The sequence below is a fragment of the Zingiber officinale genome, chromosome 1B (assembly GCF_018446385.1).
Source record: "Zingiber officinale cultivar Zhangliang chromosome 1B, Zo_v1.1, whole genome shotgun sequence".
NCBI classification, from domain to species: domain Eukaryota; kingdom Viridiplantae; phylum Streptophyta; class Magnoliopsida; order Zingiberales; family Zingiberaceae; genus Zingiber; species Zingiber officinale.
The window spans coordinates 13025093-13040934 of NC_055986.1; the positions used below are offsets into that span (position 1 = coordinate 13025093).

At 39.9% G+C, this 15842-nt stretch overlaps 1 protein-coding gene across 1 annotated transcript; it reads right to left on the minus strand.

The window, feature by feature from the left end:
* On the minus strand, window positions 1–1625 carry LOC122041369 (7-deoxyloganetin glucosyltransferase-like). Its single transcript, XM_042601053.1, has 2 exons — window positions 1079–1625; window positions 1–942 (listed from the first exon to the last, which is right to left on the minus strand). The coding sequence occupies exons 1-2, from the start codon at window positions 1590–1592 to the stop codon at window positions 8–10; spliced, it is 1449 nt and encodes a 482-aa protein (XP_042456987.1). The 5' UTR covers window positions 1593–1625; the 3' UTR covers window positions 1–7.
* Window positions 1626–15842: the final 14217 nt, after the last annotated feature.

Here is a 15842-nt window from a genome sequence, read left to right on the forward strand (position 1 = left end):
TTTTCTTTCACTCTTTTGAAATTATCTCCTTGATAATCCTCTCCAAATTTATCCAAGATACTCCACCAGGTTTGGCTGCCTCAAATGCTTTCTCTTTCCACTCCATTGCCTTCTTCTTCATCTCCTTCCCCTTCTGCCCTCTCATCAGCTCCTCGATTAATCTCGTCACCTCTTCCCTCTTTACATCTTCATTGATCTCCATCCCAATGCCCCAAACTGAGCATATGTACCTGCAATTTATTTGCTGATCCGCAAAGAATGGCCAACAGATCATGGGAACCCCTGCGCATATGCTCTCCGTTGTAGAATTCCATCCGCAGTGTGTCAAGAAACCTCCAACTGCAGCATGAGACAACACTTTCTGTTGCGGGCACCAGCTTGAAATGAAGCTCCTTCCTTTGGTCACCTCCGAGATCTCTTGTGGCAACAACGTCGTGCCGCCTACAACAAGGTCAGGTCTAATAGCCCAAAGGAACGCACATCCACTGTTGGCCAGACCCCATGCGAACTCCAAGAGCTGTTCACTCGTCAAGTTTGCCACGCTACCAAAGTTGACATACAACACAGAACCCGGTTCCTTTTCGTCTAACCATTCCACGTAACCCAAGTCCTCTTTCCACAGGTTTAATCTACCGAACGATGTGATTGATGAATCATTGGGAATGCACTGAGATAGTAGGCACATGGGGCCGATGTCGAACACCGGAGGTAGCATCGATGAGCATGCGTTAAGCAGTGGTGATTCTAATTCAGAGAACGAGTTGAAGATCATTGCTGTGGCTCGGTGAGATGCGTGAGTCTCATCAATGATATGGTTGAGCAATATGTCATCTCGGTTGGTTGTTCGTATGAAACTTGTCAAGTCTCTCATACGGACCTCTATCATTCCTGGAATACAATCAATGACGGTGTCCAGGTAGCCATTTGTAAGATCATCTTCACCTAATATGAACAAATTATTACAATTATTAGTAATATCATCTTCGCCTAATATGAACAAATTATTACTATTATTAATTTGACCATGACGCATTAGTTGACTGTGTAGAGCTATTCTTTCAACTTTAGCTTTACTTACTTTTCAATGGGATGATTCCCCTTGCCATCAACTCCTTGCAGTAGTAGAAGTCCATGAAGCCACACACGCTACATGCGCAGTAAAATACATTAGGGATCCCCACTTTGGTGGTGGCATCAAGGGTAAAGCTGGCGAAGGAGTCTGAGATCACGCAATTAACGGGCGGCACACCAGAGTTCGGATCGTTCATTGCAGATAAAAGCTTGAGAAAAGGTGCAGGACAGTTGTTTTTGATTGCTAGACTGAGATTAGGAATGTCTTGTTTGTATTCGTCGCCGTCGTTGGCGGGCGGGACCCCGTCGGGGATGCTGGCGAAGCGGAAGTCGGGGAGACCGTCGAGGGAGGAGAGTGCCTCAGGATTCCTGAGGAAGCGACGGTGGACGAACTCGGTGTTGACAAAGGTGATGAAGAAGCCCTTGGAGTGGAGGACTTTGGCGAGGTTGAGCATGGAGTTGATGTGGCCTTGAGCAGGGGCTGCCATGCACACGAGATGAGCTTTGGTTGAGCACCCCATGTCTTGGTCTTGTTAGAGCCTCGGATAGAAACTAAAGAGGAGCCAATTCGAGTTCTATATATATATATTGTATTAAATTGATTTTTTAAGTCAAAATTATTTTTATTAAATTTGAACAATTTTAAAGAAAATAATATTTTTAATATAATAAATATTAATAAAATAAAATAATTTTTAAACCGATTATAACCTTTAGAAGATATAGGTATTTTTTAGATAAAGATATATTAGAGTTTAATTTTAATATTTTTTTAACCAAATAAAAATTATTAAAAGATCATTTTTATTTTTTAGAAATTTATTTTATACAAAATAAATTAAAAAAATATATATACATACTAATTTAAATTTTAAAATATATGCATTTGATCTTTATAAAAAATATTTTATCAATAATTAGTACTTTATTATTAAAATTATATCAGCTCTTAATTAGTCACAGAAGGTACACCGGATATGACCATTAAGAAATTAAATGTGTCTTAGCGAGATGTTAAATCTCTCATATTAATGTTTTCTAGAACATTCATAATATTATTTTTTTATTGTGCTATCTCTCATGCTCAGTCATTTTTATTTTAATTCAGGTATGAGTTCAATTAATTTGAGGATGGACAGTTCGATCATACAAATCGGCCATCAAATAAATTTGAAAAACATGAATAAACTATGGCATAACACTCCAATATCATTGTTCGTGAAGCGAACGTTTAAAAATAACTAGAGTGAGATTGAACCCTTGTTATATGAGTCAGATTGAACCCTTGTTTAAAAATAACTTTAATTATATTATTACTAATTAAGATTATAAGAAATAAAATATAAGTTAACATTATTTGATTATCTTAGATAATATTATAACCTATTTCCATATTTACTAAATTACCCTTAGTTATATATATTTTTTCAACTAAATAAATTTGATTTTTGATTAATGTCTGTAAAGCTAAATTGCTCAAGGATGATCAACATGTTAAATCAGAATAATGCACACTCAAAAAAAAAAAAATAGTAACAACAGTAAACAATGAAAGAAAAACCAATGTCGAGCTCTAAATTAGAAAGAAGAATCGAGAAATCATCTATCATGGAATGATGTATTCCCTTGACTGCGATTTCCAGTGCTCTAATCATCTGCATCTGCATCTGTATCCAAAAATCTAAAAAACATCTATTTCAGTGGTAATCTAATTATTTATTATCTAAATTAAACATGATTAAATAATATAATCTTAATTCAATAACCAAAATTATTAACGATCCGACCTGACTTTTGAGGTCCCTTACGTCGCATAGCTGGTATAGGCGTCTGAAAGTCAAAATCACTCAATTACCGTCTTATCATTATGTTTTGTTAGTTTCTGAATAGGTTTTCTTGGGAGCCAAGATGGCTGCTTGTTTTCTGAATCAGTTTTCTTGGGAGCCTAATGCTATGTTTACTCTAGAGTGTGGATGAGGAAAGGAAAGGAATCAACGATAGAAAGTTATCTTTGGAGGAAGAGAAAAGAAAGGGTGAAGAAATCTTTTCCTTTGCACACTTGTTTACCTTGATAAAGGAAGGTGAATACTTATGATGTAATTTTATAAATAAAAAAAGGTGCATGCGTCATTTTTTTTGGTACATAATGTAATTTTGTGAGTTAAAAAGGTTACATGCGTCATTTTTTTTGGTATATGGTGTAATTTTGTGAATGCAAAAGGGGTACATGCGTCATTTTTTTTTCCATCCGCTGCTTTCCGTCCGATTTTGAAGTGATCGATTTTGGCTCCAAAATTATCCGTTGATGGATTGCGTTACTTTTCCTTCGGAAAATTTTAATGAAGTAAACAGCGGAAACTTTTCCACCGTGAAAACTTTTTCTTAATTTTATTTTCCACTCTCCCAAGTAAATAGAGCCGTGCGATGACCATTTTCTTGGGTTCTTCGTTGGCAAGTAGCACTGCGTGTCCATGGATCCATAACGATGGTCATTTTCTTTGGTCTCCCCGTTGGCATGTAGCAGGGCGTGTCCATGGATCCATGACGGTGGTAATTTTTGTTTTCTTTGGTCTCGTCGCGGGCAAGTAGCACGTCGTGTCCATGGGGGCCATACCGCATGTATTTTCCCTCGTACTTATCTGTCTGATTCACGCTAGAAACATGAGATGTTCTTGTCGTGACATGGAGTGGCAAACTGATGGCATCGTTGTCTCTTTCTACGAAAACTTAAAAGAATACCAAATAAAATAAATAAGAAATAAAAAAATTTAAAAAAATATAAAAGATTAGCAAGGGATATGTGAATAAAAATAGAGAAATGGAGCTTTTACCATCGCCAGACACTCGTTGAAGCTTCCAGCGGCGTCTTCCTTCCTTCTTCCATCTTTCCTTCCCCTCCTCTTTTCCATACCCTGTGCTCTCCTATTTGTTGCGCCCACAGCCATGAGATGGTAAATGAGTAGATATTTACCATTTAAAATTGATGCATCAAACCTCAAAATTGACCGGGCATAAAATCCTAACACCTCATATAACTCACCTCCGTTCATTTACTTTTACAGTCGTTATTTATCTGGTCCATATTAGTCTTAGAACATATTAACGAGGACACTGACGACGAACACTGCTCTTCTATCGTCTTTCTCTTTTATTCCTCTTTTATTTTTATTCTTCCCTTTTTTTCTTCTAACATTAGAAATTGTATTCCTCTTTTCTGGTCTCCTTTCACTCTTTTTTATTCCATGCGCAGCCTCACTCCCACCATCTCAAATGCAAGCCTACACGTGACGAGTCTCTTATCTTTTCTTCTTGTTCTATTTGACATTGTCAATCAACGAGCCAATGGTGAATTGACGTGGATGTTAACTTTGTCGCCAGTCACTTCGACACCGCAAAGATGTGTAGGGAGATCCGTCAGAACCTATGGAGATAATATTAGAAAGAGATAATTAGAATGACGTCCAGGAGTTTTTCATCGCAATTATTCCGACGTTCAAGTAAATTTCTAATAGAGAATGAAAGAGAAGTTGAACAGTATTTTTGAGCTTTTTGGATGTTTGTGCATATACATATGCTTGCAAGAGCGGACGGTCTTTTATAGAGTGGTGGCTATGCCTATGCCTTTATGTTCTCCATGTATTCTTGAGATGTCCGCTAACGTTATCTATATTTCCTGAAATAAATAGCTATGTTGTCCACCTCTTTCAGTCTAAACTGTCACATTTCCCATATTCTCTGAAGAAAATAACTACGTTGTTCGTATTTTCCGTAAGCAACGGTGCACATACGGAGTTGGCTCAGTGCCAGAAGTGGCACGGAGTCGAGGATGGTTCTAAAGCTGGGAGAGCGGAGTCGGGGCTGACGTGGAGTCGGGGTTGACGTGGAGTCAAGGGTAACATGGAGTTGGCGTCGACGTGGAATCGGGGTCGACGTGGAGTCGGGGCCGATGTGGAGTCGGGAACAGCATGAAGTGGTAGGAGCAGCGTGAAGTCGGGGCAATCATGGAGCTGGTGCTAATGCGGAGTCGGGGACGACTCAAAGCCGAGGGTGACATGGACCTTCTGTTGACTTTGACCATCACCTCAGCAAGACCATTGACCCCTTAACCATGTGACATCTTCTAATTACCTCCTGTATTACCAGTCTCCCATTCAAATCTAGTCCAGAGAGGTTACAGTTTGATTAACTAGACTATTGTGTTAGTCAAATGGTCTGTCATGTGACGAATTCCATGCATATTTCATATGATATCACAGAGTAAATTTAAATGCACCCACACTTATTAAATGCATATCATTCACAATTTCTCTTGATCCTTGAGTCTGGAGTTCACCAATATGCATCTGAGGTAGCATTTCATTAAGGTGATGTGACCATCTGCAGAGAAGGCGAAGCATCATCCGAATCGTAATGATTGCTAAGATTTAGTTAGATCCATGTGTTTGATCGAGCAACTAAAAGTCTATTTCACCCTTATGGCTATAGAGATCCAACGGTCATAATCGAGTGGGTGGAGCTATATTAGGTTAAAGAAAGACGTTGTTTCCTTTATCGCGTAATCCTTGCTTCTATGCTCGCTGTATTCGTCTTCCTCGTCTTCGAGAGCTTCACATCCTATTTTTCTATAAGTGGCTTTGTTCTCCATTTTCACCTTTTGCTCTGATCACTTTTTTAGCTTCTAGTTCGAGGTTGTAGTGGTTGTTGTCCTGTATTGCACCTATCTATGGCTATGGAGTTTTCTGCTGCTCCTTGGTATAGATCCATTGAGTTAAATTTTACCAGTGGTGAATTGTATCAAATAAGGATGGCTTATATGATCTCTGCTGACCACCACATAATAGCTTTGAATGGTAACGATCGTCCCAATCGTCCTCCCCTAGCTGTGTGACTTTCTTCTGAAGGCATTTGTTGAGTGGACTACACTTACCCATCCCAATCTTCTTTTCCGAGGTGTCTCAATATTTTCATATGCCTTTGTCCTAGCTTGGTCAAAAAAATTTCTGAAGCCTCATCAGTGTAGTCATCTTTTTCAACTTTATCGAATCCCTCTATCTCCACAAATCTTCCATTATTTATTTTATCCAAAGAAAATGAAAGACATGGTATTCTTCCTTTCCTTCAAAACTGGGTTGAAGTTCCTAAGAAACTTCTTGTCTTCTCACAAGGGGTGGAAATCCCACTTTTTATTTGTGAAGCCTCCGATTCTAGTGTATTGGCCTACTCGATAGCAACTCAAGTTACCTGTAGCCCCGACTTTGAAAAATTATCATCTAGAGCAGGACTATTTTGCTGCTTCCCATAAGCTGCAAGATATGCAACTCGACAACAACCTTCTACTCGAGGAGGGTTACTTTACAAATTTAGGCTTAATCTCGTCTTGACTCCTCTTACAACTTCATTTGGTAAGGCTTTTTACATGCACAAGCATTGCTATCTAACTAAATGCTTATTGATAAACATGAAATATATAAAATTTTCATATTATTTTCATGCTATATTTGACCTACTTTTGTATGCAAGGATTCAGGATATCTTAACTTTTTACTTCATTTTCGGATTTTATTACTCCTATGTACTGCTCTTGTGTATTTTTGTTGGCAAGAGCTTGAATTGGAGCAAAATCGAAAGGAGATTGAGATTGGAGACTCCACATGTACAGCTGGACATGGGTGCATGTGCCCAGCTCGGTCGACTTGCCACGATTGCCTATGACCAACAGCACGGGTCGTGCCCCACTCTATGGGCTATGGTGGCCACGACCCGTGCTCGGCTTGGTCTCTCACCACAACCACCCATGCCCAGCCTCACGGGCTATACTCAGCCAGATCAAAGGTCTTCACACTCGACACGGGCGCTCATGTCCACTGGCACGACCCTTATCGGGCGTCCGATTTTCTGCACCATAAAAGGAGCTCTCCTCATTTAGATTGGGGATCTTGGATTAGAGGACTTCGTTCTCCTCCTTGGGAGAGGGTTTTCCCCTCTAAGAGAAATCCTAGAGCATTTAAGCATTTCACTCTGACGATTCATTCACCTCCAGCGCAAGGAACTACTCTAAAGACACCGAGAATTTTTTTCCTAAGCATTTCTTATCTCTATTATCTATTTTGGACTGAATGAATGCTTATTTTAGTGTCTTTAGTTTATAATTTCCTTGCAATGGAGTGACCCTCTTGATTTTAAGATGTAGGGAGTAGCCCTTTTGATATGTGAATATCTTTTCATTTAAATTACTGAGTTTGCATTTTTTTTTCAGTGAAATGTGCGTGTATGGTCCAAATCAATCGTATTAACATGACATTGATGCCAAACGCACAAGATTCATATCGTACGAGGGTTTGGGGATAAACCGAAAGGAGAACCCGGCGCTCTGACCTGTAGAAAATTGAGACGCGGAGAGAGTCAGATACAAAAGTGCAACCCAGTATGCCATGAGGAACCCTAGGTCATCATAGAACTTAATGTATCAAATAATTCATTGTCACATAGTAGAAAAAATGGTTAATTAGAGGTCGAGGAATCTTGTGACAGGGTATCCCCTAGGTTTCAATCACTAGTTACAATCTTTCTAAAAGTAGACAATAATTAGGGTTGATACGTCATTGTAGTACCAAAAGTTCACATTGGATATCATAGGATGGTTTACCTACATAAATACCCATTGAGGATAGGAAATCAACATAGATTAGGTGTTTACAATTATTTGGGTGAAACTGAAGTCCTAGAATCACTTCCTCCTTCACTCACTTTCCTGACTCAACTCTCTTCTCTATCTCTCCCTCAAACCTATCTAAACTCTTTCAACTCTTTTAACTCTCTTTCTCTCTCCTTCTCTCTTGCTCTCTTGTTCTTGTAACCACATGTCCCTGGGGCTATGATGCTGAGGTAGGATATTCAGGTTGTCACCTAGGCACCCGTGGTTCGATCCCCAGTTATGACATATTTGCAAGAATTTTTTCTCTAAATGGGGTGTGCAACCAAAAGATGTTGGGCACTAGGGTTGCCCGCCGTGCGTGCTTTTAGATTTACCCTGGTGGCCAGTGGAAAAATTCCGTGGGATTGGGTCGATCACCTTAGGCTTTCTGATTTACCCCGTTACCAAGCCTAGTTAATCATTTTTTTTATTCTTATGACCATACATACATGTGATCATCTAGATAATCTATTTTGTCATTCTGACTAGTACTTAATTTACAATCACTTTAAATTAAATCTTTTATTACTTAACGATACTTCTATACATTTACAAATTTGTATACATCACTTACCATCTTGTGCAACCGATACCATACTGAAGGTTTTCATGAACAAAGCTGAGAAGCTTCCATAAACAAAGGGGAGAAGCTATCAAAATTATATCAATTCCTAATTACTCAAAAGTACCGTACGATAATATATATAGTTAACAATCGTGACTTAGTGAGATGATAGAATGTTCTCTTGAATATTTTCATTATTGTGCTCTTCTCTGGTCACAAGAGCACTGTGTATAATATATCGATTCCTAAGTAGCGTTATTGCTTGCTCCTTCATGCTCGTGCATGCTAGAAGATCATCTTATATGCAACCCAATTATAAAAGGATGTTTAGATGATTGATCCTGTCTAAAAGCTGAGGAGATGATATACTGGTTCAAGTGAATAGTTTGTTGATGAATAGTTGACTCTTCGATTTGTCATGAAGCTCCTCAATGATCCTGCGCATAACTAGATGATCCCACTAAGCGTTAATGACCAAAGACTAAGGAAGGAGTCCCTAACAAGGCCCTCCGACGCTCAAGTTAGTACAGAAGAAGAACAGTATTAGATGTGTGAATGAATGTCTTAGATGCCCAAATTACGTACTTTGCCAACGGAGAGGACCCCTTTTTATACCACCTCTCACAATCTCCGTGATCATGAGGTGGCTTTATGCATCAGAGTTTGTTAGGTTGTTCCTCAAAGAGCTTCTGATAAATCTTTTTTCTACCTACAGATGTACCTCTTTTGTCATTTATAATATAAACCTTCTCTGAGATCATTGGAGGAGGATGTCGTTATGGATGAATCGCCCATGGGAAGCAAGATATGTTGGTGTAGTGAGGCCCACAAGAGGAGGGTGAATTGCCTACGATCAAAGTTAAAATGAATCTCTTGCTTTGCTTAGCAAGGATGCACAATTAAATTAAACAAATATATACACAATAACCATTAATGAAAACAACTTAAAGGATAAGGTAAAAGGCCAGAGTTTTACTTGGTTATAACCTACATGCTTGTTAATCCAAGGTGTTTAAAAGCTCACTAAGAAACTCCTTCGTTGAAGGCGGAGAAGCCTTTTACACACGTTGATAGCTCAGAAATGACTAGGAAAGGTAATACAGAAGTTGTTATTACTTTTCTAGGTCCAGGGATCTTTTTATAGTCCCTGGAAAATCTTATCCGAGCTTAGAAGGTGCCTTCAGTAGGGTTGAAGGTGCCTCCAACATGGCAAAGCTTATCACTGAAGATAAAATCTTATCTTCAGCTAACGGCTACTATTTGTCCAATCTAATGCGCCTTCAAGGGGTTGAAGGCACCTTCTATAAAGGCGTGAAGGCACCTTCCACCAAAAAGGTGCAAGGCTGCCTTCAATACCATTGAAGGCGCCAGCAGCTGCTACCGAGCTCTACACTTCTCCATTGGCTCTTCCGCCGTTCAGCTCGCTTGGGTAATTTCGGCTATTCGGAATAGGGCTCACCTAAATACATTTTCCGACCTTCTCCTCAAGTAGCCTTCCTTTTCGGCTTCTCGTCCCTCGGACCACCGCGCACGTCTTTCTCATCCGCCGATGTACTCTGTTGGAACCCCAAGGTGTTTTGATGTGATCAAACAAGTTAAGTTAGGTCCTGTTTTGTCTAACCCTTGTGCCTAAGTGTGCAGGAGCTTAGGAACACAGGAAGTCGAGCGGAAGACGCGGTTAACGAGAAAGACGGCACGGGGAGAGAGACAACGGGATCGGTGCATCCGAGGGATAAGGTGACCGCGGAAGAGTACACCGGTGGACGAGAAGAATGTACACGACGTTCGAGGGACGAGAAACCGGGAAGGAAGGCTGCTCGAGGAGAAGGCCGGAACTTGGGTTCGGGTGAGCCCTATTCCGGATGACCGAGATCACCCAAGCTAGCGGAGCCGGAGTTGAAGACCTGGACCGAGACGAGCTGAACCGAAGCAGAGCTACCAAACGGAAAAAGTCAACCATAGTTGACTTTTGGGGTCCGGGGCACCTGGAACATACCGGGGCGCCCGGAGCGAAGATTTTGACCAGATCAAGTTTTGACTCGATCTAAACGTTGGGGGATAAAATTTTATCCCCCTAGGGCGCCCGGACCCTTCAGAGCACTCCGAACAGTGCTATAAATATAGCATTGATCTGCACAGTCTTTTCAATAAACTTGTAATCCAGTGCTTTCAATTCTGTTCTTTCTTTTTGTGTTGTCAACGCTGTAAAAGGCTACTCCACCCAAAGGATATCGTCAGATAGTTCGCCATCCTTTCCTTGGATTAGCAATTCTCTGATTGTCAACCAAGTAAACCCTCTGTGTCTGATTTCTTTAATTAGTCTCTTCCTTTTATTATTACAAGTGTTTGTTAATTAGTTGAAAATTCGAGAGAGGTGTGATTTATTTTTGTAGGGCAATTCACCCCTCCCCTCTTGCCGGCCTCCAAAGGGACCAACAAGTGGTATCAGAGCAAGTCGCTTCAGGAGGACTAACCGCCAATCGAAGCAACGAGATGGTCGGACCAAGCATTGCTCCACCAAAATTCGAGGGGGACTTCGCACACTGGAAGCATCGTATGGAGGTATCCCTGAAAACTGATTTCGAAATTCGATTAATTATAAAGTATGAGTTTGTAGCTCCAACGGATCAGAATGGAGAAGAAAAAGAAGAGAGCCAGTGGACAATGAAGGAGCAGAATGATTCCGTAGCGAACAACCGTGCGGAATATCACATGTTGAGCTTGTTGCCGCCTCAAGAAGTCAACCGCATCAGAAGCTACTCATCGGCCAAAGAACTCTGGGAGAAGTTCTTGGAGCTCCACGAAGGAACATCCGAAGCCAAGCTAGCAAGAAGAGACATCCTTCAAAACAAACTGACGAACATCCGTCTAGAAAAAGGTGAGAAGGTAGCCGATCTACACGCGAAGGTAAAAGAATTGATTACTGGTCTCGAGAACCTCAGTGAAACGGTAACAAACCGAGACACCATATGCTACGCACTTAATGCGTTTCCCAGAACACCAGAATGGACATCAATCGTCGACGCCTACTATATTTCAAAAGACCCGGAGGTAAGTACTTTAGAAGAATTGTTCTCTACTCTTGAATTATATGAAACCAGGTGTGCAGGGACAATAAAGGAATCAAGCCAAATGATCGCACTAAACACAACCAAGAAGGATGAACCCGAGTCAGACTCAGAAGAGGATCAGGAAGCGTATATGGTAAGAAATTTTAAAAAGTTTTTTAGATCTAATAAATTTAAAGAAATGCAGAATAAAAAGAATCCAAGAAATAGAAGAAGGATGCGTTGCTACCAGTGTCAAAAAGAATAACACTTAAAAGAAGACTGCCCAGAACTAAAGAAGGACAAAGTCAATATACCCAAGAAGCACAAGAATCTAAAAGCAACTTGGGACGATAGTTCATCATCTGAGTCCAAGATTCAAGAATATGCCGGGATAGCACTGATGTCAAGCTATGAAGGGCAAAGTACATCAGAACCCAGCATCGATGAAGGGGGAGGGACGTCAGATGAATGCAGCGAAGCAGGGGGAGAATCAGGCTTCAAGTCTGATATGGTAAGTAAGGTATGACTCTTACCTCCTGATCAGCTTTACTTTGGTATTAAGGTTATGTCAAAATCCATGTATAAATTAGAAAATAAAAATGCCAAATTAAAAAAATAAAATTTTAGAAACCAAAAGAATTTTGGCAAAATCATGTCTAATAGAGGATTTTGATAAATTGAAACTTGAAAATGAAAAATTAAAAGAGGAAATAGAAAATTTGAAAAAGTCTACCTATTCAAATATTTCTGCTTTTAAAAATTATAGAGGACTAAACTGGTACTATAGGTTTCACCAAAGTCAAATTAGAAAAATATCAAAAACCTATGTACCTAGGAAATACTTGATTAACCCTGTAGGTAGGAACCTCTTTGGGTTCCGAAAACATGTTTAACTTGAATTTAAAATTAAACTTAGCATTTTCAGCGAGAAAGTTAAACAGATAGTTTCTTTATGAGTCTTTGTCTAAGGAAGTGGTTGTTGCTCCAATAACCAAGAATGTCTAGTGTCTCGCCACTACTTGGAAGTCAAAATATTGAAATCAAATATTTAATTAACTTTCTGGAAAAAGTATTAAAATTAGAATTAAATAATTCTTAAAAGTTTTTAAACATTTGCTTTGAAAATTTTGTTTACCTTAGAAAATGTCTCTGTTGCAAATTTTTTTTTAAAAAAATATTATTATGAAAATTTCTTCTAAAGAAAATTTTGAATTATGTTTGAAACTTATATTTTTGAAAATTATGTTTAAAACCTAAAAAGTATGTTTTCAAAAAACTTGGAAATTTGGTTTTAGAAATTTTTTATTTTTGCAATTTGCCTTAGAAAAATTTTACTTATGAATTTTTCTTACTTAGAAATTTTACAAAACTTAAACTTTTGAAAAATTCTCAAATTTTCTAACTTCATTTTTTTTAAGTTAGAATTTACCTTAGACTTGTTAAAATGAACTCCAATTTTTTATGTGATCAAAGAGGGATAAGTATGTTAAGTCTAGGGGGTGGTATAAGATAAACTGAAAATCTTTTTTGGATTTATTTGCAAAATCAATTGTTTTTATTGCATTTGTTTACCCTAGCTTAACTTGGTTTGCTCATATCAAAAAGGGAGAGATTGTTTAAATCCCAAGGTGTTTTGATGTGATCAAACAAGTTAAGTCAGGTCCTGTTTTGTCTAACCCTTGTATCTAAGTGTGCAGGAGCTTAGGAACACAAGAAATCGAGCGGAAGACGCGGCTAACGAGAAGGACGACACGGGGAGAGAGCCGACGGGCTCGGTGCATCCGAGGGACGAGGTGACCGCGGAAGAGTACCCCGGTGGATGAGAAGAACGTACGCGACGTTCGAGGGACGAGAAACCGGAAGGAAGGCTGCTCGAGGAGAAGGTCGGAACTTAGGTTCGGGTGAGCCCTATTCCGGATGGCCGAGATCAGCCAAACTAGCAGAGCCGGAGTTGAAGACCCGGACTGAGACGAGCTGAACCGAAGCAGAGCTATTGGACGGAAAAAGTCAACCATAGTTGACTTTTGGGGTATGGGGCGCCCAGAGCGAAGATTTTGACCAGATCGAGTTTTGACTCAACTTGTAATCCAATGCTTTCAATTCTGTTCTTTCTTTTTGTGCTGTCAACGCTGTAAGAGGCTACTCCGTCCAGAGGAGATCATCAGATAGTTCGCCATCCTTTCCTTAAATTAGCAATTCTCTGATTGCAAACCAAGTAAACCCTCTGTGTCTGATTTCTTTAATTAGTATCTTCCTTTTATTATTACAAGTATTTGTTAATTAGTTGAAAATTCGAGAAAGGTGTGATTTATTTTTGTAGGGCAATTCACCCCTCCCCTCTTGTCGGCCTCCAAAGGGACCAACATACTCTTCCGTAGCATCTCGTTCTTCGAATGCACCAAGCTCGTCGACTCCCTTCCTGTGCCATCCTTCTCGCTAGTTGTGTCTTTCGCTCGACTTCTTGTGTTCCTAAGCTCTTGCACACTCAGACATAAGGATAAAAAATAATAGTATCTAACTTAACTTGGTTGACCACATCAAAACCACCATGGGTTACTTACAAGATACTGAAGATAGCCTCCGAAGGAATATTCCTCGACAATTATGACAGACTATTAAAATGTTGTCTATTGATTGTCTTCTAAATGTATCTCGGTCGGTCCACAAGGCCGGCCGTATTACTTGTCATTGTATTAATCTGCTCTGTCATATGTTAAATACTATAGAAATCTATTTAGAAACTAATATAGTGCCCACAGTATGCCAAAATTTCATTCAAGAAGTCATATGATAGATTATGTATGTTGGAGCTTTATTTTAGGGACAATGTGATATTAGGTAACTTAAAACTCGATTGACCTGTGCTCGACTGAGCAAATATGTAGTGTTTTCTAAGGATAAGTGTTTATAATCCCCTTCGTCTTTGCTCGGTCGAGCGTACACAGAGATTCTTATACTCGACCCGCCTCTATCCGGCCGACCTTATACTAAAAATTTTATGAGGCCAAGTGTCCTTAAGCCCGCCTAGTCTTTACCCGGCCAGGAGTACACGAATAGCCTTATATTCAACCGGTCTTTGTCCAGCCAGTCTTATACTAAGAGTTTTATAAGGTCAAGTGTCCTTAAAATCACCCAGTTTTTACTCGACTGGGCGTACACGAAGAGTCTTATGTTCGACCAACCTTTGTTCGGCCAGTTTTATACTAAGAATCTTATAAGGCCAAGTGTCCTTAAACTTGCTTGATCTTTACTCGACCAGATGTACACGGAGAACCTTATGTTTGACCAACCTTTGTCCGGCCAATCTTATACTAAGAGTTTTATAAGGCCAAGTGTAGTGTCCTTAAGCCCGCCAGGTCTTTACACGGCCAGGCATACATAAAGAACCTTATGTTCAACCAGCCTTTGCCCGGTCAGTCTTATACTAAGAGTTTTATAAGGCCAAGTGTCCTTAAGCCCGCCTGGTCTTTACCCGGTCGGACGTACACAGAGAACCTTATGTTCGACCTGTGTTTGTCCGGCCAGTCTTATACTAAGATTTTTATAAGGCCAAGTGTACTTAAGCCCGCCCGGTCTTTATCTTCGGCTAAAGTCTTATCTTCGGCTAATGACTACTATTTGTCCAATCTAATGTGCCTTCAAGGGGTTGAAGGCGCATTCTATAAAGGCGTGAAGGTGTCTTCAAGAGTTAAAGACACCTTCCACTAGAAAGGTGCAAGGGCGCCTTCAACAGCTGCTACCGAGCTCCACACTTCTCCATTGGCTCTTCCGCTGTTCCGCTCGCTTGGGTAATTTCGGCTATTTGGAATAGGACTCACCTAAACACATTTTTTGACCTTCTCCTCAAGTAGCCTTCCTTCTCGGCTTCTCATCCCTCGAACCGCCACGCACGTCCTTCTCGTTCACCGGTGTACTCTTCCGTAGCATCTCGTCCTTCGGATGCATCGAGCCTGTCGACTCCCTTCCCGTGCCATCATTCTCGCTATCTGTGTCTTCTGCTCGACTTCTTGTGTTCCTAAACTCTTGCACACTTAGACATAAGGATCAAAAATAATAGGATCTAACTTAACTTGGTTGACCACATCAAAATCACCACGGGGTACTTATAAGATAGACTTCGAAGGAGGTTCCGAAGGAATATTCCTCGACAATTATGACAGACTGTTAAAATGTTGTCTGTTGCTTGTCTGCTAAATGTATCTCGGCCGGTCCACAAGGCCGGCCATATTACTTGCCATTGTACCAATCTGCTCTGTCATATGTTAAATACTGTAGAGATCTATTTAGAGACTAATATAGTACCCATAGTATGTCAAAATTTCGTTCAAGAAGTTATATGATAGATTATGTATGTTGGAGATTTATTTTAGGGACAATGTGACATTAGGTAACTTAAACTCGATTGACCTATGCTCGACTAAGAAAATATGTAGTGTTTTCTAAGGATAAGTTTTTTTAAGCC